Source organism: Haliotis rufescens, unplaced genomic scaffold (assembly GCF_023055435.1).
Source record: "Haliotis rufescens isolate VD_foot unplaced genomic scaffold, xgHalRufe1.0.p SCAF_16, whole genome shotgun sequence".
Classification (NCBI taxonomy): domain Eukaryota; kingdom Metazoa; phylum Mollusca; class Gastropoda; order Lepetellida; family Haliotidae; genus Haliotis; species Haliotis rufescens.
The window spans coordinates 24,848,055-24,874,398 of NW_025963846.1; the positions used below are offsets into that span (position 1 = coordinate 24,848,055).

The following is a 26,344-nucleotide window of genomic DNA, read 5'->3' on the forward strand; positions in this document are numbered from 1 at the left end:
CGTCTAGTGCCGAAAATTGTCAGCAATATTTACATTTTTGTCCATCAATGTTACTTTTCATTGACATAATAGAACAGAAAATTATCACTCATACTGTCAGCGAAATCAGTGGTACATACATTCCATCAATATATGTATTGAATCATATGTTTTTATGTACATATAAATAGTATATAAATATATCATATATATATATATATATATATATATATATATATATATATATTGTGCTGACGAAGTAATGTTTTTGTTTTAAAATTCAATACTTGAAGACCTGTAGATTAAATTAATTATCAAACGTTTTCATTTCAGTACCCGTAAGAGGCGACTAACGGGATCGGGGGGTCAGGCTCGCTGACTTGGTTGATACATGTCATCGTATCCCAGTTGCGTGGATCGATGCTCATGATATTAGTCACTGGATTGTCTGGTCTCGATTATTTACAGACAGCTGGAATATTGCTGAGTGAGGCGTTAAACAAACGAAGAAACGAAACTTTTCAGTACCCACGTAAATATATTTACCCTGAATAAACTACCTTATGAATTCATACCAAATCAGATAGATCTATAGGCATATTAAACCAACCCAACATAATATACAGTGTATGTCTGCTCTTGGTACGCTATCCAGGCACTTAAACCAGGACCATATACCGATATAGGGTCTCTGCTAAAAGGTACGTACACATGGATTGTTCTGTGCTTGGGAAAAAAACCATTCTATATCCGTTTGCTTTTAACTTATTCTCTTATTCGCTGAATGTCATACATTGTGCGCATTGCATAAACCATCCGCATTTAGATCCTGTCGGAAACGGTCGCGCCAAACGCGTAGATCCTGTGTCGTCTAACGAAATTGATCGAATATTCGTGCACCTGTACTGTTCGTTTCTAACATGAAACAGCAACTTTACTGTGACGTCAGAAAGTCACGTGACGGACGGCAAGAGCTCAGTGTTCACAAGGCTGTCGCTGAGTGAACAATATATAAAATAATGTGAGTATGACACAGATTTATCAACGTTGCTTGATAGCCATTAACCTATTTTATTTCCTTGTTTTGTATTTGTTTCTATAGTTATATTTGGGGAGATCTGAACCAATGTAAACACGTGTGTTAGGCCTAGCCTAGTTTTTGTCTTGTAAGGTTCGCGACGATCTGTGAGTGTGTGAGAAGGTATCCTGTTTGACATTGCTTGGATATTGGTTATACGAAGTTCAGTCGGGTCACGATAGCTGTGCGTGCCCTATCTGGACTAGGCGTTATCGTGTGTCGTGTAATCTGTCCACTTTCATATGAACGATGACAAGCACATTTTAGCATGTCAACCTCGTTCTTTTCCCGCCGATATGTCTGCGGTATCGATTTGAGAATCTGTTTACGTTGAAGAGAAAAGGTAATTTGATTTAATGTCTTGTTGATATCAGTTTCAGTTTATTATTGTGGATAATCATTTGACTGAATTCCAAGACTGAATTCTTTAAACAAACCTCTCATCCCTCATATGTACCGGAGTTACCTCCCTTTGCTTCGGCTCCCACCAGCAATTTCTGTTCTTTTTGTATTTATTATGTTTTGTTACTGAAGCTTATGATTATATAACTTTATTATAAGGCAGTGCCTAATTTTATGTGAAATAAGAAGTCAGTGTACACGGATAAGAGTGGGCTAAACTTTTGGGTGTTTTAAATATAAACAACATATAGAGATCTCAAGGGCGGATCAAACAAAATAATATAAATGTTTTTATAAAATAAAAGATGTTATTTTCCCCTGTCATGTGTTTCAAAGGCATGAAAATCCCTGAAACAAAATATTTACATGGATCCAGTATTAATACAAAGTTAGGTTTGGGATTTTGAAAAAAGTTGGATGTATAATACCCAAGTCACAATGTGAACAGATCACGATACTTTGATAGAACTAGACGACAGGTTAACACATAATGTCTAAGCGTTGCTCAACCCTATGTCCCCATCTAGTTCTTCAAAGTATAATATATATGTATAATATTATTTAAATTTTCTTTGTTTCAGTGATCATAGTAATCTGGAAGCACTTGGAGCTTGAGTCTACCTTGTGGCCAGGATGCCACCTCTCACAGTCAACGGGGACATGAAGTCCACCCTGCAAGACTACATAAGCAAAAACAAGGTTATGATCTTCAGCAAGACAACATGTCCATTCTGTCAGAAGGTAATTCATCCACTGAGTCCTGCAGAGTTTTTTTGTATAGCTAGCCATCAAGCACTTGTTGCCTGTCAGAACAATGCACATGTTTGTTTCCCGGGTGGTCCGGTCGTCTAAGGCGCCGCGATTTGCTGTGAAGAGTTGCGAGAAACCTATGGTTGTGGGTTCGAATCCCAGTTCACCCCGATTATGTTTCTAGGTTCGTCAGCGCCATACCCGTGCTCGTGGGTTTCACCAAAGTGATAAATGTCTGAAACCTGCATCACTTCAACATTCCTCCCAAATTAAGCTGACACGCCGTGATATGACTGGAATACTATTAAAAGCAGTGTTAAACACACCTCACTCATGCTCGTTGAGTTTACCAAGGTGTAAACGTTTAAGACCGGCATTACTTCAGGCTTTCCTCCACATCAAGTTCTCATGTTGCAGTGTTGCATACTTAAAATAAGCTTCCCCTAGATCACAGGACTGGCTACTTGAAAAACTTTCCAGTCCTTCTCAAAAGTTGTCAGTCCCAAATATATGCATATCATTTTCTTTGTCTATTACTTAGAATTTGAATTAGGGTTATTTATGGATATATGTATCATTAATTGAAAGAAAATATGTGACTGTCCACAGGATGGATAGACTTTGTATTTCATTTGTCTTTCCTGAAATTAACCCTCCACGGACGGTGTGACAGGCTATTATTTTCAACTCTGCATGTTGTGATATAACTGAAATTCTGTTTAAGTGGCGTTAAACCAAACCTTGCCAGTCATCTCAAATTCTGATGGCAGGGATAGTGATATTATGTATGTAACGGGAATTCTTGTGGGCACACTTACATTCCTAAAAGCATACACATGTACATGATAAAGGACCCGTGAAGATCCGGGGTAGATTAGGTCTTCAGCCACCCATGCTTGACGTAAAAGGCGACTATGCTTGTCGTAAGAGGTGACTAACGGGATCGGGTGGTCAGGCTCGCTGACTTGGTTGATGCATGTCATCGTATCCCAATTGCATGGATCGATCCTCATGGTGTCAATCACTGGATTGTCTAGTCCAGACTCGATTGTGTACAGACAGCCGTTATATCTGGAATATTGCTGATTGAGGTGTTACACAAAAACAAACAAGACTTGGTTAAAAAAGTAAATTTCTGAGCCTGGCTTGAATATGTTTTTTAACTATTGTAGGTGAAGGACTTGTTCAAGACGCTGAATGTTGAATACACAGCTCTTGAAATAGACAAGTTAGGTAAGTGGTCTGATTCAGCTATTGACTGATAGGTGAGGTGAAATGGGGTTTAATGTCGCATCCAAGATTATTGCCCTTATAGCGACGTGCATGCATGTGTGTGTGTGAGTGGCTGCTTGTACTACTCCGGACAAATGCCAATTTTATAGAGCTAGCCCACTGAGATACCAGTGAATGCCTCACTCAGACACAGTATGCTGACTCTGAGCTGCCAGTCCTTGTTTTAGCCCCTTAATGCCGAGCGCCAGGCAGGGTAACAACAAGTACTATCTTTTAACCTCTTTTGGTATGACACGTCCGTGGTTTGAACACCCGACCTTAGGCTCTCCGATTGGACGCTCAACCACAAGACCACGGAGGCAGTCTCACTAACTGAAAGGAAGATGTGTGATGGTGTGACTTGATTGATTTACCTGGCCTATTTTGGCATGCATGGTATAGCTGGAATAATGCTTGTGTGTGAGCTGACACACACAGACACACGTACATTTTACAGGGTGTTTGGCCAGAGGACCCTCAATGATCACTTGTAAGGGTCCCTACAGGCAATGTGAGGGTCCTGTAAAGTAACGTAATGGTGTACTGTACGTTCAGATAATTACTTCAGAGCCTGGACAGAATCAATGATCATGTGGACAGTGGTCATGATTGATGGATGAAATAACAGACCCCCATAACTGCTCTTACTGCACTGTAGGTACAGTGTATATAATTGTGCATCGCGAGGGACGGAGTGTATAATTTTTCTACATTTGTGCATACTGGACGCACATTTGTGCATCACGTAAAACCCTGACTTTAGTTAAAATATGGGCATATATTATCTTTTTTCTAGTTTCATCATATTCATAGTTATTCCCTTTTTTAATTATACTTGATGCTGTCTGAAAAAGAATGATTTGTTTTTCTAAACATCCTAAATGGCATTAGTTTGTAATAATGGAAATGGCATACACATCGTCTTCTTTATTTAGCATCATCAGCTGAGACTGAGGCTGTAGATAAGTTGGTATATATTGTTACAGACAACATGAGCGCTATCCAGGCCGGTCTGTTCGAGCTCACAGGACAGAAAACTGTGCCTAACGTCTTCATCAATGGAAACCATATTGGTGAGTCAATGACAGGGGAGGTAACTCTTTGGATGCCCTGTGTGAGACAGCCATTGATTTGGACTACCGTATTTGACGTAATAAGCGCCCAGGGCGCTCTCAAAATTAGGAATAGGGGGCTCTTATTAGAATATTTTTTTGGTGAAAAAAACCAGAGTTGAAAGATAAATTTCGTGGTTTATGCTGACAGCCTGAAGTGTTTATGTACGACAGATATATTTTTCCAGAATTAAATTGCCCATAATTAAGGATGCATATAACACACGAGTGTGTATTATACGCGAATAAATAAGTCTTGTGTACATTGATCAGTTGGAAGGGGTGCTAATTGGGATTGTTCACTTGCCAATATATTAACAAATACCGCCCTGGGCGCTTATTGGAGTGGGGCGCTTATTCCGTCGAATACGGTATTTACTATTTGTAAATATGAAAAACCTTTATGAGAAAAGATTATGTTAAATATTTTGAAGAAAAAAAGGTATTACCTTGGAAAGCAATATTTGCAGAGGTAAATAAGCAAATCCCATGTTATGCTTCATACCCCTGCCTACAAGTAGAAAAGTGCTTTTTGAATGTAGGCTGCTGTGAACAGCTGATGTGGCGTTAAGCAATTCTGTATTCGACGTAATAAGCGCCCTGGGCACTCTCAAATTTAGAAATAGGGGGCTATTATTAGAATATCATTTTGGTGAAAAAAAACGGAGTTGAAAGATAAATTTCGTGGTTTATGCTGACAGCCTGAAATGTTTATGTGAAACATATTTTTCCAGAATTTAATTCCCCATAATTAACGATGCATATAACACACGAGTGCGTATTATACATGAATAAATAAGTCTTGTGTACATTGATCAATCGGAAGGGGATTGTTCACAAGCCAATATATTAGCAAATATCGCCCCGGGCGCTACTAGAGCTGGGCGCTTATTACGTCAAATACGCTAACCGCTTACTCACTGAGTGTAGGAGTTGCTTCTAAAGGTCTCATCTCGATCGCTGACTTGGTTGATGCATGCCATCGTATCACAGTTGCGTGGATCGATGCTCATGATGTCAGTCACTGGATTGTCTGGTCCAGACTCGATTAGGGGCGCCTTCGGGTAGCCTAGTGGTTAAAGCGTTGGCTCGTCACGCCGAAGACCCGGGTTCAATTCCCAACATGGGTACAATGTGTGAAGCCCATTTCTGGTGTCCCCCGCCGTGATATTGCTGGAATATTGCTAAAAGCGGCGTAAAACCATACTCACTCACTCACTCAGACTCGATTATTTACAGACTGCTGTCATATAGCAGGAATATTGCTGAGTGCGGTGTAAACAACAAACAAACAAACATTATTGCAATATGAATGTCAGGACAACACCCATCACAAGCTGTTGGTATATATAGTGTTGATGTAGTGTATGTTGAAGGCTCTGTTCATTGCCAGGTGGGTGTGACTCTGTGCTGAAGCTCCACTCCGACAACAGGCTGATGGTGACGGTGTCCACACCAAGCACTGCCTATGAATATGATCTGGTTGTGATAGGAGGGGGGTCAGGTGGACTCGCTGCTGCCAAGGTAAGAGGACCGATCATTGTGGGACAGGGTTGTTGCACCAGTTTACAGTGTTAAAGGAAATAAGTCAAGGAGTCCAAGGATAAACTTAATGTTAAAAATTAAGATAAAAGGTTCCATGGATTTGAAAACTATTACATTAGACCCAGAGGACTCCCCTTTTCATTTTGAACAATGAGTTCTCATTTTCTACTCCTGCTGAGAACACTTATCTTTAAAAACATCTAACCTTCAGTATTATCTTTATTATGCAAGAAAAATAGAAATGTTCAATTTTACCAAGGCAAAGGCAGCAATTTTAACTGTTTTAAAGTCACTGTTTGAAAATAAGGGTTTGGATCTAGGATGGTAATTGAAACGCCTTAATTTTTAACTTTTAACAACGGGGTTCTGACCCCTCGACTTTCATGGTTAATTTCGAACACTGACCTTATTCTGGTGACAGTGTGTATGGAATCACTCACTGTCGCATAGTATAAGCAAGAAGATTAAATACTTTCAAATGTAAATTTATTGGACAGAATTTTTAGTTAAAATGTATCTACAGTCAAGTCTCGTTAATCCGACACTCGGCTTTATCCGACACAAATGATGGGAACCGATTGATTCAGTGCTATTTAGTCCCGTTAATCCGACATTCTCGCATTCCGACTCCGACACACCTAATTTGCAACAATTACCGAAATCACTCATTAATCAGTCTCGTTAATCCGACACAGTGGTCAGCGTAGTCCGTGGTCATCTGCCCGCGAGTACACAACCCCATGTTTTGACACGCACTGGCTGCAGAGATTAACTTAACAATTAACAGGAAAAAGCTATTCAATCCTGTATGTATGTCATTAATTATAATGAATGAATAAACAACATAACAATATAAATATTCCTTTTTTAATGATTTTATTACAAGGTACACAGGGTTATTATCTATCGTGAAGACGTCCAATTTTCGATCACAAATCACTTAATTTCGTTAATCCGACATACTCGTTAATCCGACACAATCATGTGCAACCAACGATGTCGGATTAACGAGACTTGACTGTATGTAGCTATGTGTAAGTGCAATAGAATGAAGGCAACGTTAAACCCCATTTCTCCTCAACCTTTCCTAAACTTGTATTCCAGGAAGCTGCACAGTTAGGAAAGAAAGTTGCCCTTCTAGACTTTGTAAAACCAAGCCCGCAGGGAACAGCATGGGGTGAGTACATGTGTATTAAAAGGGGAAAAAATAATGATATTAACAATTCCATAATCATGATAAACCACATAGACTCGTCATTGAATTTCATTCTATTGTCACGGACAGTAGTGTCAGGACTCTGGTGTTGTGATGACACGGAGGTGACTATGCTTGTCGTAAGATTCGACCAACAGGATCCGGTTGTCAATCACTGGACTGTCTGGTCCAGTCTTATGTAACAAATGTTATATTTGGGATAACACTTTCTTAGTAAAGTACAGATTCTCGTACTTTTTGGGGTTGAGTCCGTCTGGGATTTGAACTCACACTTGCCAGAGTGAGGCTCAGAGGGGTACTCAAAGTACGTGATCTAGACTACCATTTGTCAGACTTTCATTTTTGTGGAAGCCTCGGTGGCTGAGTGGGTTAGATCTCTGACTTTGTGTGCTGGCGATTAGGTGCCTCACTCTGGCAAGTGTGGGTTTGAATCCCGGACGGGACTCAACCCCCCAAAAGTACGAGAATCTGTACTTTACTGAGAAAGTGTTATCCCAAATATAACATTTGTTACATTTGACCACTTTCTAAATGGTATTGTGTATTCATGGTCCAGTCTTGATTATTTACAGACCACCATCATATAGCTGGAATATTGCTGAGTGCGACGATAAACAACAAACAAAATAAACACTCACAGACAGTAGCGTCATCATGGTCATGATTCTGGCATTGTGATGATTTATTTTGCTTTCTCCCACATTTAGGAAATAGTGTTGTGAATACAGGCTTTAGTGCTAGGATGTTACTAAGGTATTGTTAAACCTAACTACTGTCATGATCTATAACATACAGTGTCTGAAATACCTGCCTGCCTGCTGTCCAATGGTTGGTAACATGTTATGTTGGAATAGGTGAAATTTAATCGTACATGCCCAACTGTTTTTGAAATGTCACTCACTTTCAAGAGCACAAGAGCTACCTGTGGTCATGAATGCAGAATTTTAGACAGGCTAGTTACATTCATGAGTCACCAGCCCTCCTCGTTAGTGGGATTAAAAAAGGATTTATGACACTGATAACATTATCGGTATTAAATAAGTTTATGTATTGTTTGGAATATTTTCTTTGTATTGAATATGAGAACAATTTCCTGTAGATGCTTGTGATATATACCATGTTCTTCTGTGCCCAGGATTGGGAGGAACGTGTGTAAATGTCGGATGCATCCCGAAGAAGCTGATGCACCGGGCGTCGGTACTAGGTAAGGTTGTTTATAATATGCTTCAATTTTTATCCCCCGCCGCGCGAAAGCGCGAAGCGGGGGATATAGTATTCACGACCGTCCGTACGTCCCACCTGTTTGTTGCCGCGATATCTCAAGAACTAAACACTGGATTGTCTTCATATTTGGAACTATGGTGTATATACAGACTCCGCAGACACCAGTCGGTTTTGGTGACCTTGATCCCATTTTCAAGGTCACAGCAGACAAATCTGCTTTTAGAGTTGGAAAACGGTGTTGCCGCGATATCTCAAGAACTAAACACTGGATTGTCTTCATATTTGGAACTATGGTGTATATACAGACTCTGCAGACACCAGTCGGTTTTGGTGACCTTGATCCCATTTTCAAGGTCACAGCAGACAAATCTGCTTTTAGAGTTGGAAAACGGTGTTGCCGCGATATCTCAAGAACTAAACACTGGATTGTCTTCATATTTGGAACTATGGTGTATATACAGACACCGCAGACACCAGTCGGTTTTGGTGACCTTGACCCCATTTTCAAGGTCACAGCAGGCAAATCTGCTTTTGGAGTTGGAAAACGGTGTTGCCGCGATATCTCAAGAACTAAACACTGGATTGTCTTCATATTTGGAACTATAGTGTATATACAGACACCGCATACACCTGTCAGATTTGGTGACCTTGACCCCATTTTCAAGGTCACAGCAGGCAAATCTGTTTTTGGAGTTGGAAAACGGTGTTGCCACAATATCTCAAGAACTAATCGCTGGATTGTCTTCATATTTGGTACTATGGTGTATATGGCGGGGGATATTTCGTCACTCTGTGACAAATACTTGTTCTCCTTCTGATAAAGATGCCGTGATATAATGTTAAAAGCAGCGTTAAACCCAACTCACTCACTCCTTGTGATAACTAGTCAGGGCTATGATTTTATCACATGATTTAACCTAGCCTCTTAATAACAAAGGACATAAGCTTACTGATGCAATATGCTTGTGTGTGCAACATTTGATTTAAACTGTTGATTTTGTGATGGAAAGCATAAATTTAGCTCTCCAAATAATCATGATAATGTGCTGTTTGATAATGAAAGTGGGTCCTTTATTGGTTGCCGTTTCTTTGCTGATGTATTGGTGTATCAATGTTGTAACCATGGTAACATAAGGCTCTACCTCAAACTCGTGTAACAATGTGACATGCACCAATACGCATGTTGATCATATTGATATCAATACAAGATCAGGTATTATTCTCTCTGATATGTGTTCTGATCAACAACTTCTTTGCCCCGCGAAGATTCTGGGTTAGAATTGATCTTCAGCAAGCCATGCTTGTCATAAGAGGCGATTAACGGGATCGGCTGGTCTGACTCGCTGACTTGGTTGATTGTGTAGATCGATGCTCATGATGTCAATCACTGGATTGTCTGGTCCAGCCTGTATTATTTACAGACCGCCGTCATATAACTGTGACATTGCAGAGGGTGGTGTCAATCAACAAACAAACAAGCAAAAATCTTAGTGTTAGAAGAACTGGCATTGAAATGACTTAATAATGTTGACAGCTAGGGTGAAGGGGGTGCATAGTAATGCAATGTTCTGAACTCAACCTTAGTTGTCTCCCTTAGCTACACCAGGATCCAGTGGTCACAGGTGTTGGAAGATTTGCTCTGATTTGGTTGCACAATACCAAATGAAGGCCTGAGCCAGCATCAGCTATCGATCAAAATCTGGCTTGCCATGATATGACTGAAATACTGGGAATAGCAACATGTAACGCACTCACATCCACTCAAGACGTATTGCACTTACATGTGTATTGCATTCCTTGTTGCAGGAGAGGAACACGAAGACTCCAAGAAGTTCGGCTGGGACTATGGGGAAACAAGTACGTCGGCTGAAAATAACTGGACTTAAATGCTGTGAATAGTTGTTTTAGTTATTACAAATTTAGTGGTTAAAAGTATGTAAGACGTTTCAGACCATGTTTATTACAAACGATTCTGATCCATGGACAGCATGATAATAAATCATTTTCAAATATTTTTATTGCAGAGCCAAATCACAAATGGGACGTCATGCGGGACGGCATTCAGGTAACTATTGTGTGGTTGCTCAAAGCTTTGCTTGGTAACGCTATAAAAAATAATAGTCTTGGTTCTCAGGCACCGCCCACATCATCATAAAGTTTGCAGCATGTTTCTTTTAATTTCCATTTTTAAGAAAAACAAGAAAATCCTTAAAGATTCCAAGTCCAACAGTTGTCAGATACTGTATTCCAGTTATTACGCATCAAGAAAAACATTTATGTAGGGTGGCCCTTTCCCAAGTTGATTGTACACAACTGTTTCTTTGGTTAAGTACTAGTTTGAACAAAAAAAAAAACAAACAAAAACACTGCCTGCCCGCACTGTATTTTCAAAAGACATTGCCTGAGAACCAATTTGTTTCATTTTTTTAAGCCTAAGGAAGGTTTAAGCATGTTAAAGTACATTTGTGAAGTGAACACTATGCAGTGGGTATTATATCGCTGATTTGGCAGTTGTTTGATCAACGGGGCAATCAATTAGCCTTCTGGTTAAAGCGTTCGCTCGTCATGCCGAAAACCCGGATTCGATTCCTGACATGGATACAATGTATGAAGCCCATTTCTGTACTCCCTCGCCCTGATATTGCTAGAATATTGCTAAAAGCGGTGACCAGATTGTTTAATACATGTATCTAAATACATTTTGCAAGGGCTATGCTTAAGAAGTTCCCAATTGGACGTTTTGAGACATCTCCTGAGACCTACAGTGGGTACCCGGGTAGGGTAGGGTAATAGGGGGGCGGGTACCCGGTTAGTGAATTTGGACTCGTCCCAGCCCTAGTGTTTAGTGTATTCCCCTAGATAGTAACAGCCCAAGACCTACCTCTGTCTCCCACTTGAACCTGACAAATTGGGAATAGACTGAAATACTGTTCAAAGTTGAGGTCAACCAATCTAAGCAGTTTGTCCTCGTGGGTTTCACATCAGTCTTTGTTAACAGATCTGTGATATGACATTTACTTTGTTGATGTTTCGGGGCGGTCGGGTAGCCTAGTGGTTAAAGCGTTCGCTCGTCACGCCGAAGACCCGGGTTTGATTCCCGACATGGGTACAGTGTGTGAAGCCCATTTCTGGTGTCCCCCGCTGTGATATTGCTGGAATATTGCTAAAAGCGGCTTAAACCATACTCACTCACTCACTCATTGTTAATGTTTCAGGATTACATCGGTTCTCTCAACTGGGGTTACCGGGTGCAGCTCCGGGAAAAGGACGTCACCTACATCAACGGATATGGGGAAATCCTCACCCCTCACAAAATCAAGGTTTGTCTCCTGAACATCGATCAAATCTTGTTCTTGTTATGTTGTAGTAGCATACCGTGACGTGTGAAAATGGAACTTTGGAGATCTGGGTTATCCTATATTTTCCAAGAAACATTGTTCCCACATATTACCTGCAAGTGTCAATTATTTACCACGGAATAATCAGTCCTTAAGGCTGAAAAAAATAATAGTCTTCGTTCTCAGGCACCGCCCACATAATCAGAAGGTCTGCCGAATGTTTCGTTTTTATTTCCTTTTATAGCACACAGTTCTTCGATCCCCGGCTGTGTCATACTAAAATACGTTAAAAGATGGTACTTGTTGTTACCCTGTCTGGCGCTCGGCAGTAGGGGCCAGGACAAGTGTGTCTGAGCGAGGTATTCGTGTTAAACTGCGGCATGGTATCTCAGTGGGCTTACACTTTCAAGTCGGCATTAGTCGTGACTTGTACAAGCAGACACACACACACGTCATCACATCTCACCACACCACACGCATCGCAACACAATCACAATCCAATGCATCGCATCGCAGCCCAGCCCAGCCCATGATTGTTGACAGGCTGGTTTACATTTAAGTTTCAAGGAGGTAGTTTTATCTCATAACGGATGCATGATAGGCTCCTCAGATTGTTGTGAAAGTTTTTTCTGATGGGGTGCCGATGTTTGTTTACAGTCCACAAACAAGCGAGGGAAAGTCCAGGAAATCACCACAGAGACCATCGTCATTGCCACGGGTGAAAGACCTCGCTACCCGGACATCCCTGGGGTCAAGGAGTACAGTATAACAAGGTACAGGGGAGACATCGGGACAACCTTACTGCTTGTGTCACAATAGCCAGATCCACTACAGCTTCACTGAACTTAGTTAATCCTCTCCTGTTAATCTCACCGTCTTCGTCATCATATTGTTACCATTGTACATTATGTTGTTATCTTTGTACATTCATCCCATCTTGTGTTGTGTTAACATCATGATATATATAAAGTACTCTATGCACTTGCTAGGCACATAGATATTCATGGAAAATATAAAGCAGACTCACTGGCGAAGCTAGCTCTAGACAAAGCAGATATACAGCCTATTCCCTTTAGTAAACTAGAGATAAAAAGCAAAATCAAAGCCTCCATAGCAGAAAGATGGCAAGCCCAGTGGGACGCAAGTAAGATCGGCAGATGCCTATACAACATTCAACCCAAGATCCACCAAAAGCCAAACTTATACTCAAATGAAAGAGAAATTGAAATTGCCATCTCACGCCTCAGACTCGGTCACAAAAAGCACTATGACAAGGTTTGTTTATCTTGCAATCAGGCTGAAACCATTGCTCACGTGTTACTAGAATGTCAAGACGATGCACCAGCCCGGGCTAGGTTAAAACAAGAATTGCAGTTAGATCCGCTATCTGTCATAGATCTCCTAAAGCTAAGAGATGCAATAGCGAAGGCCAAACTAACTCTATTTCCTAGAGATGGACAGCTAGTCGAACGTATATAAACAGAGCAGCCAAGGATAAAAATGAAATCATACCAATATAAGAAAATAGAAATCATATCAATACAAAACCAGAAATTATGTGAATACCAAACTCACAATAGATATGTGTACCCTACTCACACACAGGACAGGTCAGCCTAAATTGCTTAGGCAGAAGGCGACCTCTTTAACACTTAATGCATCAACAACAACACTTGCTAGGCATTCACCTGATGAAGGAGCAAGAAGTAGCTCTGAAACGTTGTACAGAGAATAAAAGAAGTTGCTATCCATAAAAAGTGTCATGTATTCAAGTTCTCCCAACTTCTAAATGCCTATCAAAGATTTCAACAAAATATTTGGTGGTTATAGCAACTGCATATTAAATTATCCCTTGTTTATATTGCAGGACAAATTTACAAAGCTAAAAATTATTTACCAATCAAAATGCTTGTTTCTGAGTAAAATAGGTGGTTTCCTATGAGTTCATGCTTGGTGAACTGTTGATGCTACATAAATGTTCATGTAACCAATGACGATATTACCATGGATCATGTGATCACATTTGATTACGTCATTTCAGTGACGATCTCTTCTCGCTGCCGTACTGTCCAGGCAAGACACTCTGTGTTGGGGCCTCGTATGTGTCGCTAGAGTGCGCTGGCTTCCTCCACGGGCTGGGACTGGACACAACGGTCATGGTCAGGTCAATCCTCCTCCGAGGGTTTGACCAACAGATGGCAGAGAAAATTGGGATCTTTATGGAGAAGGGCGGAATGAAGTTTGTCTGGAACGCTGTGCCACAGAAGATAGAGCGACTCGAGGAGGGCACACCGGGGAGGTACAGAGTTACTGCCCTTGGACGAGAGGGCCAGGAGATTGTGGAGGAGTATAACACTGTAGGTTGATAACTTTAGACCCCTGTACTTACTTCCCTTGGACGAGAGGGCCATGGGATTGTAGGTTGATTACTTTAGACCCCAGGAGTTACTTCCCTTGGACGAGAGGGCCAGGCGATTGTAGGTTGATTACATTAGACCCCAGGAGTTACTGCCCTTGGTCGAGATGGCAAGGCGATTGTAGGTTGATAACTTTAGACCCGAGGAGTTACTGCCCTTGGACAAGAGGTCCAGGCAATTGTAGTGATATTGATCCAAGGTGTCAAAATGAGTAGTTTCAAATTTTGTATGTAATAAAATTCCTTATGTTTCCTGCTAAATCTCTGATCATTATTATTGTCATGGCAATGCGCTTATAAATACAATACTATTTGTATTCTGCTTTGTGTGAGTTATCGCTGTTTGTTGCAGATCCTGTACGCTATTGGCAGAGACCCTTGTACCTCAGGCATCGGACTGGAGAACGTCGGTGTTAAAGTCAACCCCAAGTAAGTAGGGCACAGGTAGCCAATTGGTGGATCACTGAGATGTGCTTGTCCTCGGTTGAATATCGGGTTAGCACTGATCCTTGGTCTGTGGCAACCATACCTGTGCTAGTTTCAGGATGGATGTAGAGGTGCATGCCAGTATGATTTTATCACAAATAATTACAGTAAAAATATATACATCATATTATTAAAAAAAACATACCCATAAAGATCCGGGTTAGAATGGGTCTTCAGCATGCATGTGGTAAAAGGCGACTATGCTTGTTGTAAGAGGTGACTAACGGGATCGGGTGGTCAGATTCGCTCGCTTGGTTGATGCATGTCAACGATCCCAATTGCGTGGATCAATGCTCATGGTGTCAATCACTGGATTGTCTGGTCCAAACTCGATTATTTACAGACTGCCATCATATAGGTTGAATATTGCTGAGTGGGGCGTTAAACAACAAACAAACAACAAAAGTATCAGTATCAACTGACTAATTATTTTCAGTTAAAGACATGATTGTGTTGTTGTTCCAGAAATGGGCGAGTGATCTGTGATGACCGGGAACAGACCAGTGTCCCCAACATCTACGCCATTGGTGATATTGTAGACGGGAAGCTGCAGCTGACTCCCGTGGCCATCCAGGCAGGGAAGCTCCTGGCTCGGAGATTGTATGCTGGCTCGAAACTCCTGGTTAGTAGTCATAGTCTTGTTTTTGCAAACATTTCAGGCGTTTAACCATCAATGCGTTTCTCTTGCTGAGAGACTGATATTCTGTAGTTATTGTAATGGCAAGAAATGGCGAAGGATTCACACCTCTGCTTCCTGGATTGCTTAACGCTATGTCTATCCTCCCAAGTCCCAAGTGCGCTACAGACCTCCTCCCTAATACCAGGAAACGACAACAGGCTCATCGCCTCAACTCCTGTCCGAGCCCAGGCATAAGATTTGTTTGTTTGTTTGTTTGTTTGTTGTTTAACCCCGCGGTCAGCAATATTTCAGCTATATGACAGCGGTCTGTAAACAATCAAGCCTGGACCAGACAATCCAGTGATTAATATGAGCATCGATCCACACAAATGGAATCGATGACATGATCAACAAAGTCAGTGAGCCTGATCACCCGATCCCATTAGTCGCCTCTTACAGGCATAGTCGCCTTTTACGGCAAGCGTGGGTTGCTGAAGACCTATTCTACCCTGGATCTTCACGGGTCGCCCAGGCATAAGACATGATCCAAGCCTACCAAAGGCCTGTCACCTGGGCTCTACAATTGATGGGACAATTCCAAACGCTGTTACCTAAGGTGGCAGCAGTTAGAAAACCAACAACTCACCGGACAGGCGTACCCTCAACCCTCTTTAATAATGCCACAGCGCCAGTGGCAGAACAAGTCGAGAGAAGTGAAGATCGCCAGGCCACTCTCTCCAACCTCAAGGTTATGAAGGATAATTTCAGCAGCCGCCATGAAGGCAACCAGCCACACCGTAATCTTACCAAACGGGTTAAGGAGAGACACGACAAGGATTCTTTTTGAGGCAAGGATTGTGGCGTCTACCCCAGGAGCGGATCTAGCCATAGCTGCTGATCGGGGTTCTCCGGGAGGATAGGCTCGAAGAAGTGACTTACCAGGGGACAGGCAAGACTAGGAACTTCCTCCCCTGGCCGTCCCTATGCGCAACTCACTGTAAGACTCTGGTTTGGCAAAATTGGATTCCTCTTGGGGACCACTTGTAATAAAGTTATTAAAACACAGCTATCAACTCGCATTCCTAGATGACACCCCCATTTCAGGTTCAGTTCAGATCACGCCCAGCTCCTTGCCACCAAAATCAGTCATCCTGCTGGAGAAGGAGGCCAAAGATGACCTGGACCAACAACTACGGTCCCCAGTATTTTCGTCCGCAAGAATAATTCAGAGAAACTATACATAATTCACAACATGACAATGTTCAGTCAGCGCCATTTAGAGCCTCCAGCGTGGTTCAGGATGACGGCGCTTCTGCTGCTACGTCTGTCCATCACTCCTGACGAGTATCTCATCTCCCCAGACATCCGAGATGCCTACCTCCATGTCCCAATCCATAAACGGGAGGTACCTGAGATTCACCTTCAACAACCACCACTACCACTGGGCCGATCACGTGGTTGTACGCACGTTATGTACGCCGATCGTCTCTACCTACACCTGAGGGGATCGGCTTCATGTCGTACATCCTCCCCATGAACCACCTAGAGATACAACAACTCATTTCTCAACGAGATTTCATGATGCGCCTGTGTTCAAAGCGTCTCAGGGCTGTGGTCTGCAGGAGAAAAACAGTGCCACAAGGCACAACACTCAGTAACCTACGTTAATGTCTCCAATCCCTAACCCTCAGGCCTGGACTGTCGATGCCCTGCCCTTAAACTGAGAAGATCTCAGCGCCTATGAGTTTCCCCCACAAGGGCTCCTACCCGGGTGATCCAAATGATCAACAACCAACCTGTCCATGATCCTTTTGGCACTGCATTGGTCGACAAGAACCTGGTTCCCAGACCTCTTCCACATCGCCTGGAGGACCTACACAGCTACCGCCACCAGACATTCCTTCTTTGGCCTTGCAGTGTCATGTTCCATGAATGAAGCTTCGATGAATGCATTTAAAATATACGCAGACAGACTGTGAAAGAAAGTTTTTGTGTTGGGAATTTAGGGTTGTACCAATGAATAGAAATGTTGCAAGTAATTTTTGGCATTGGATTGGTTAACCAAGCAATTATTTTCACATTATGTTTCTATGAACTGATAAAAATAATTAGGCCACGCCCACCAATGTTCTACTGTTTTCTGATTGGCCTATGTTAGAATGGTAGGGGCATGTGTTCCATTATTGTGCTGACTGATGTCACCGATGTCGTACTGTTGTCTACAGTTTTGTGTGTGTTAATGGCTAAACAAGCAGTCTGTGAAGTTACTGTTGTTGGTATTTATTTATAAGAATCGACCTCAGTATTTTTGCATGTTTATGGAGGTATGATCGTAAATAACAGTGTGCACCTTTTGTGTTGATATAACTGTTTATGTTATGAGACTTACCTTATATATATCGTTTCAGTGTGACTATGTGAACGTAGCTACAACAGTGTTATATATATCGTTTCAGTGTGACTATGTGAACGTAGCTACAACAGTGTTATGTATATCGTTTCAGTGTGACTATGTGAACGTAGCTACAACAGTGTTATATATATCGTTTCAGTGTGACTATGTGAACGTAGCTACAACAGTGGTATATATATCGTTTCAGTGTGACTATGTGAACGTAGCTACAACAGTGTTATATATATCGTTTCAGTGTGACTATGTGAACGTAGCTACAACAGTGTTATATATATCGTTTCAGTGTGACTATGTGAACGTAGCTACAACAGTGTTATGTATATCGTTTCAGTGTGACTATGTGAACGTAGCTACAACAGTGTTATATATATCGTTTCAGTGTGACTATGTGAACGTAGCTACAACAGTGTTTTATATATCGTTTCAGTGTGACTATGTGAACGTAGCTACAACAGTGTTATATATATCGTTTCAGTGTGACTATGTGAACGTAGCTACAACAGTGTTATATATATCGTTTCAGTGTGACTATGTGAACGTAGCTACAACAGTGTTATATATATCGTTTCAGTGTGACTATGTGAACGTAGCTACAACAGTGTTATGTATATCGTTTCAGTGTGACTATGTGAACGTAGCTACAACAGTGTTATATATATCGTTTCAGTGTGACTATGTGAACGTAGCTACAACAGTGTTTTATATATCGTTTCAGTGTGACTGTGAACGTAGCTACAACAGTGTTTTATATATCGTTTCAGTGTGACTATGTGAACGTAGCTACAACAGTGTTATATATATCGTTTCAGTGTGACTGTGAACGTAGCTACAACAGTGTTATGTATATCGTTTCAGTGTGACTATGTGAACGTAGCTACAACAGTGTTATATATATCGTTTCAGTGTGACTATGTGAACGTAGCTACAACAGTGTTATGTATATCGTTTCAGTGTGACTATGTGAACGTAGCTACAACAGTGTTATATATATCGTTTCAGTGTGACTATGTGAACGTAGCTACAACAGTGTTATGTATATCGTTTCAGTGTGACTATGTGAACGTAGCTACAACAGTGTTATATATATCGTTTCAGTGTGACTATGTGAACGTAGCTACAACAGTGTTATGTATATCGTTTCAGTGTGACTATGTGAACGTAGCTACAACAGTGTTATGTATATCGTTTCAGTGTGACTATGTGAACGTAGCTACAACAGTGTTATGTATATCGTTTCAGTGTGACTATGTGAACGTAGCTACAACAGTGTTATATATATCGTTTCAGTGTGACTATGTGAACGTAGCTACAACAGTGTTATATATATCGTTTCAGTGTGACTATGTGAACGTAGCTACAACAGTGTTCACTCCTCTGGAGTATGGTGCCATCGGCTACGCGGAGGAAGATGCCATTGACAAGTTTGGATTTGAAAATATTGAGGTGTGTACCTACAGTATTGTGATCTACATGGTCTAGATGTGTACCTACAGTATTGTGATCTACATGGGTCTAGATGTGTACCTATAGTATTGTGATCTACATGGGTCTGGATGTGTACCTATAGTATTGTGATCTACATGGGTCTGGATGTGTACCACCAGTATTGTGATCTACATGGGTCTAGATGTGTACCTACAGTATTGTGATCTACATGGGTCTAGATGTGTACCTACAGTATTGTGATCTACATGGGTCTAGATGTGTACCTATAGTATTGTGATCTACATGGGTCTAGATGTGTACCTATAGTATTGTGATCTACATGGGTCTAGATGTGTATCTACAGTATTGTGATCTACATGGGTCTAGATGTGTACCTATAGTATTGTGATCTACATGGGTCTAGATGTGTACCTATAGTATTGGGATCTACATGGGTCTAGATGTGTATCTACAGTATTGGGATCTACATGGGTCTAGATGTGTATCTACAGTATTGGGATCTACATTGGTCTAGAACAATACAATACAACTTACAGAACAATACTTATCTTTAATGTCAAATACATTGTAATTTGTATGTGTATCATGTTTGGGAAAGGCATTCAGATAAGCAAAATTTGCTTGTTTGCCAATCCCACCACCTTATGGAAATAAATATGTTTATATCATATGATAATCAGGCGGTTTTGATGAGTTACTTAATTAACAAAATCAATTTAGGGAAATTGTAATGTTTCTGATCTTTTGGTTCGGTCTCAAATGACGGGACAGTGCAGTTATTTGTCTTATCATTCAACAAATATTTAAGGTGAGGTGAGGTGAAATGGGGTTTAACGTCGCGTCAAGATTATTGCACTTATATAGCGACTTGCATGCACGTGTATGTGTGTGGCTGCTTGTACTAGTCCGGACTGATGCCGATTTATAGTGCTAGCACACTGAGATACCATGCCGCAGTTTAACATGAATACCCCACTCAGACACAGTATACTGACTCTGAGCCGACCAGTCCTTGTTTTAGCCCCTTAATGCCGAGCGCCAGACAGGGTAACAACAAGTACCATCTTATAACGTCTTTTTGTATGACACGGCTGGGGATCGAACCCCGGACCTTCCTCTTTCCGGGCGGATGCTCTACCATTAGACCACGGAGGCGGTCTACAAATATTTTAAGATATTCTGGTGTAATCATGTTATTAACACTAGGAAAGTAAGGTCAATCTCAGGAACTAGCAGACATCATTTGAATGTTTAAAGGTCACGTTTTTAACTGCTGGAATAGTACTGTTTGTGGAGTTAAACAACAAACAACAAATCAGCCGATTTAAGAGGTCAAATGACAAAGACTTGTTTCAACAAACACTGACTGTGATGTGACATTTGTCTAATCCATAAAAAAATGTCCATCACTCTAATGTAAAATCTGTTATGTTTGCCTTGGGGCGGCGTTATTGGAGAACACCCTTCCAAAATAGTTCTGGTTGTAATGCCATTATGACAATGCAAATTTCTAATGCAGGTGTACCATTCCAACTTCAACCCATTGGAATGGACAGTGCCGGGTCGGGCAGAAAATGCCTGCTATGCCAAGATTATCTGCCTTTTGTCAGAAAATGTAAGTAGGAAATGTACAAAGATTTGGCTTAAAATTGGTCATCAGCAACCCATGCTTGTCGTCAGGCTCGCTGATTTTGTTGATGCATAATGTATCCTGATTGCTTAGATCGATGCTCATGATGTCACTCACTGGATCGTCTGGTCCATACTTGATGATTTATGGACAGCCATCATGTAGCTGGAATATTGCTGAGTGCGCATTAAACAACAAACAAACCAACAAACCCTATCAGTAATATCTGGATAAAATAGAAGTACAATACTGAGGAAAAACATATTATAAAGTGGTGATATATATATTCCATAATGGTGTATTTGTTGGTGACCTGTGAAGATTCCGGGGTAGAATAGGTCTTCAGCAACCCATACTTGCCGTAAAAGGCGACTATGCTTGTCGTAAAAGGCGACTAACGTGATCGGGTGGTCAGGCTCGCTGACTTGGTTGATACATGTCATCGATCCCAATTGCGTGGATCGATGCTCATGATGTCATTCACTGGATTATCTGGTCCAGACTCGATTATTTTACAGACTGCCGTCATATAGCTGGAATATTGCAGAGTGTGGCGTTAAACAACAAACCAAACCAACCATACTTGTTGGTAAGATGAAGTCAACATTGAAGACCAATGTCCTGGCAAACCTTACCACATTAACCTCTTTGTTTATAGGAGAGAGTGATAGGATTCCATGTTGTTGGACCTAATGCAGGGGAGATAACTCAGGGATATGCCATTGCTATGAAGAAGGGGGCGACGAAGGAAGACTTTGACAATGCGATAGGCATTCATCCAACATGTTCGGAGGTGAGGTGTATTTGTATGTTTGGGTACTTGGTTGCTTGTACCAGTGTTGTGATAAGAACGAACTGCTATGCTAGAAAACTATCAACAGTGTTTTATGCTTGTCAGTCCCAGACGAATTCTGTGATGTTGCAGAATTTGCCTCTTTCTTTTTTTTAATCACTCTGCGCTAATTTTCATTATTTTCAAACTGTTCTATCAAATTTTGCACTTGTATTATGCCCAAACATTTAATATACGATTCAAATATGAAAGATATGAATCATAATAAATTTAAATTTGAAATGAATAATTGTCTTTCAAAGGTTCTTTTGTTATGACTACATTAACAATGTTTACATCTAACCTTAAACTAACAGGGGGCACGCCAGGCCCAGTCGTCTAAGGCGCGGCGATTCGCTGTGCAGAGTTGTGTCCCTTGGGCACGCCAGAAAACTATGATTGTGGGTTTGAATCCCGGTTCGCCCCAATTATGTTTCTAGGTTTGTCAGCACCATACCCGAAGTGGTAAACGTCAGTGACCTGCATCACTTCGGGCTTTCCTCCCACATTAAGCTGACACGCCCTGATATAACTGGAATACTGTAAAAAGCGGCGTTAAACCCAACTCACCATGCTCACTCACTCACTTTATCTAACATCAGTGACACTATGCATATTTGGTTGCATAATTTTATGTCTTATCCAATGATAACTGTTTATGATGACAGAATTTTGATAATTGTACCGCAGAATTCGTCTGGGACTGCCCTATTAGGTTTGAAATGCGGCATATGCAATGTAATTCCTGCCAGTCTGTTGTTCTATGACTAATTTAGTATTGAGTCCTCATCCTGCTTGTGCTGCATCAAAGATGTTGAAAAATAGGTTGTTTTCCTATAACCATGATTACAGACCAATCTCGTTAACATCAGATCTGTTACGCCGATACAATACCTCTCTGCGTGAGGATCCGATGACTCCTCCATAGGATGTTGATCAGGTGTACTTCTAATCAGTCAAGACCCATGAAGGTCTGGGGTAGAATAGGTCTTCAGCAACCCATTCTTGCTGTAAAAGACAACTATGCTTGTCATAAGAGGCGACTAACGGGATCGGGTGGTCAGGCTCGCTGACTTGGTTGATGCATGTCATCGTATCTAAATTGCGAAGATCAATGCTCATGATGTCAGTCACTGTATTGTCTGGCCCAGACTCGATTATTTACAGACCACCGTCATATAGCTGGAATATTGCTGAGTGTGGTGTTAAACAACAAACAAATCTAATCAGTCAAATCAGGTTCGAGGCTTCTAAATTGGCTTAACTTAAGTGTCATAAGACAGTCATGAAACAACTTGAAACATCTCTTGAGCATGTTGATATTATGATAGCATTGATGAAGGCGTACTTCTTATCAGTCAATCAGGGTCGAGGGTTTAAAATAGGTTTTATCAGGTGTCATAAAACAGTTATTTTGTAACAACTTGAAACATTTCTGGAGCATTATTAAGATTGTGATGGCATTGAAAGCAGCATGAAACCAACCTCACTCCCTCACTTGATCTTTGGAAATTCAGTCACTTTCTTTTAATGTTAAGATTGAGGCATAGGAAACAATAATTACTTATACTGTTGTTTTTGTTTGCAGATTTTCACGACATTGAGCGTGACAAAACGTAGCGGGGCGGACACCGCGGTGTCGGGCTGCTGAGGTTAATTCCCTGCTGCTAACGTCTCTCACTCCTAACACTGTACCTGCAGACAGCACCAGTATCATGGCCGGCGGAACTTGTTAACAAGACTGGAAGATAATGCTTGACCGAAAACCCAGAAACTCTTTTCTGTTCTTTTAGAAAGAACAGACGTGCTATGGGTGGTGGTTTTGGGGTTCATATATCATGCATATTTTGTTATCAATAAGTGTACACATGAATAAGAAAAAATCAACACTATTCAGGAAAAACAAACGGTTTTATGGGTTAGGGTGAAATTTGACCAGAAACCAAACCCTTTGTAGTTTTTCAGAAAGAACATGTTTGGTGGTGGTTTTAGGTCCTGATATATCCTGCATATTTGTTAATCAATAAGTAGAAAAATATTGGCACTATTCAGGAAAACATACAAAAAAGGTTCATATATTATGGCAGTATTTGTGATTTTGTTATTTGCTTACTGAGTTGATCTTAATACTCAAGCATGGTCTTTCAGTATAGCGTCATGGTACTATGTGCAGGACTTGAAGGTATGTGGAGTTTGAGAGACGAGCAGCAGGGGAGATAACTCGCTTGTGTGAAGACAGAGGGCGCTAGTGTGGCGCCATTATGACGGCTAACATCGTAAACCCAACAGGGAGATGTGGCTTGACCACTCTGTCGACATACAGGCACCGATGAACAGAATATAGCGACGTCAGCAAATATATTTGAAGACATCTGCTACCTGTTTGAAGCCAGAGATCGGACAGATGTCGTGTCTGTTGGTGTCTGGTTATTGTGTATTTGTACAGATATAGTGATACTGTTTATTTCTCTGTGGATAAAACTCTGAAGTTTGTACAGAACAGTGTGAGATCGTCACATTCTCATCGTGTCTATGTTGATCATGTCTAATTCTGTGTGGTTGTCTGTGATAGGACTAGTCTGCCTGAGAGCAACAAAGCAATAATTATCGAATATATAGATCTGCCAGCAGGTTGTTCTTTTTTCAAATGACAATAATTATTATATACCGTATTCGACATAATGAGCGCCCCGGGCACTCTCAAAATTAAAAATAGGGGGTTCTTATTAGAATAAAATTTTAGTGGAAAAATCGTAAATTTCGTGGTTTATGCTGCCAGTCTGAAATGATACAAAAGAAAAGTCTGTGCGTATTATATTTTTCCAGAATTTAATTGCCCATTATTAAGGGTGCATATAACACACGAGTGCGTATGATACACAAATAAATAAGTCTTGTGTACATTGATCTATTGAAAGGGGTGCTAATTGGGATTGTTCACTAGCCAATATATTGGCAAATATCGCTGTGGGCGCTTATTACGTCGAATACAGTAATGCAAATTTTCACCATATTCATTTGCCAAGAAGTGGCCGGGTCATTCTAAAGAAATACATATTGACTCCAAACTCAGGTCTGATAATTTACAATATTGACTGGAGTCGCCGCAATTTGCCGTGCAGAGTTGCGTCCCTTGGGCACGCCAGAAACCTATGATTGTGGGTTCGAATCCCGGTTTGCCCCCATTATGTTTCTAGGTTTGTCAGCACGATACCCGAAGTGGTAAACGTCTGAGACCTGCATGCATTTGGGCTTTCCTCCCACATTAAGCTGACATGCCGTGATATAAGTGGAATACTCTGAAAAGCAACATTAAATACAACTCACTCACTCATATCACAGGGTCTGTAATAACCAGACCTGTATTTATACCCCCTGCTGGGCTCATATGGCTTGTCAATGCAGTTTTAATGAGCTATCAATATCAGCCCGGGTGGTAAGGATTTAGAGTTACGTCCCTTGGTGCATTGGTGATCTCCCCCTGTGACAATGTCTTCAAACAAGGTGAACATGTTTTTTTCTGACTGTTTTACGGACTTGCACAGAATTTAAGACATATTGTATGAATGGATACGTTTCACAATTATGATCTGTGATAAAAAGGTTATTTTATGGCAGTTTTCATATCATACTCCATATCAACCCTTGACCCCCTTATCAACCCACTTGCCATCGGTCCTCTGGGTGATATGGGGCTCTTGGGTTGATATGAGGTTTGATATGAAAACTGCCTCTAAATATCAACCTCACACGAGATCGATGTTGCTATTTTCAGGTCCATAAAAACAGGTACTGATCTCATATTAAGTCTATAAATATTGCCTCAATAGGCAAATTCTGGGAGGGGATATTTGTCTATGCAAATTTTTATTTGTAAATCTTTGAGTTATTAACAATTACCATGAATATTAGGCATGTCAAGTTTCAGATCTGATGTAAAGAGCGTTCTTTCTTGATGTAAATTAATGCTTGCAACATCATTGCAAAATGTGGTTGCATTGAATAAGACATTTGCAAAAAATATTATGCATATTGCCACATTTTAGTAGCTGTTATGACACAAACTGAGCTTGAAAATGTTATTCTGCATAACATTATTATCAAGTGTAGCAGACTCTAAGTCTATATATAGTATCAAAAATCGGTGGGATGTTATAGTCAATCTACCCATTGGCAGCAAATAACTGTAAATTTGTGGCTGTAATTGTTTTGTCACAGGTTGTCATAGTTACATGAAGGGTGTTTACAGCCAGGAATACATGACATATTGTTGCCTCATCTTTGAACTGTACATGGCATCTCACCAATTTGTGAATAAAGATTCATGACTACGTATTGTGTGTTTTAAGAAATGGGTAGAAATTGTGACCCCTCTTGATTTTTGCGGGGGCACGGGTGGCCCAGTCGTCTAAGGCACGGCGATTCGCTGTGCAGAGTTAAGCCCCTTGGGCACGCAACAAACGTATGATTGTGGGTTCGAATCCCAGTTCGCCCCGATTATGTTTCTAGGTTTGTCAGCACCATACCCATGCTCGTGGGTTTCACCGAAGTGGTAAACGTCTGAGACCTGCATTGCTTTGGGCTTT

The 26,344-nt window shown here is 41.0% G+C and overlaps 1 protein-coding gene across 3 annotated transcripts; it reads left to right on the forward strand.

The window, feature by feature from the left end:
* The first annotated feature begins 588 nt into the window (after positions 1-588).
* On the forward strand, positions 589-26,093 carry LOC124133795 (thioredoxin reductase 1, cytoplasmic-like). Of its 3 annotated transcripts, XM_046498331.2 has the most exons (18): positions 670-1,000; positions 2,041-2,200; positions 3,382-3,442; positions 4,468-4,554; positions 5,987-6,117; positions 7,243-7,315; positions 8,490-8,558; positions 10,385-10,435; positions 10,603-10,643; positions 11,794-11,898; positions 12,574-12,689; positions 13,958-14,273; positions 14,685-14,761; positions 15,284-15,440; positions 19,186-19,293; positions 20,816-20,911; positions 21,585-21,719; positions 23,347-26,093. In XM_046498331.2, the coding sequence occupies exons 2-18, from the start codon at positions 2,093-2,095 to the stop codon at positions 23,407-23,409; spliced, it is 1,794 nt and encodes a 597-aa protein (XP_046354287.2). In that variant the 5' UTR covers positions 670-1,000; positions 2,041-2,092; the 3' UTR covers positions 23,410-26,093. The 3 variants fall into 3 exon arrangements, with proteins under 3 accessions (XP_046354291.2, XP_046354287.2, XP_048252995.1); XM_046498335.2 differs by lacking the exons at positions 19,186-19,293; positions 20,816-20,911; positions 21,585-21,719; positions 23,347-26,093 and adding an exon at positions 17,846-19,179 and having other exon boundaries at positions 589-1,000; XM_048397038.1 differs by lacking the exons at positions 670-1,000; positions 19,186-19,293; positions 20,816-20,911; positions 21,585-21,719; positions 23,347-26,093 and adding exons at positions 1,114-1,400; positions 17,846-19,179.
* The last annotated feature ends 251 nt before the right edge of the window (positions 26,094-26,344 follow it).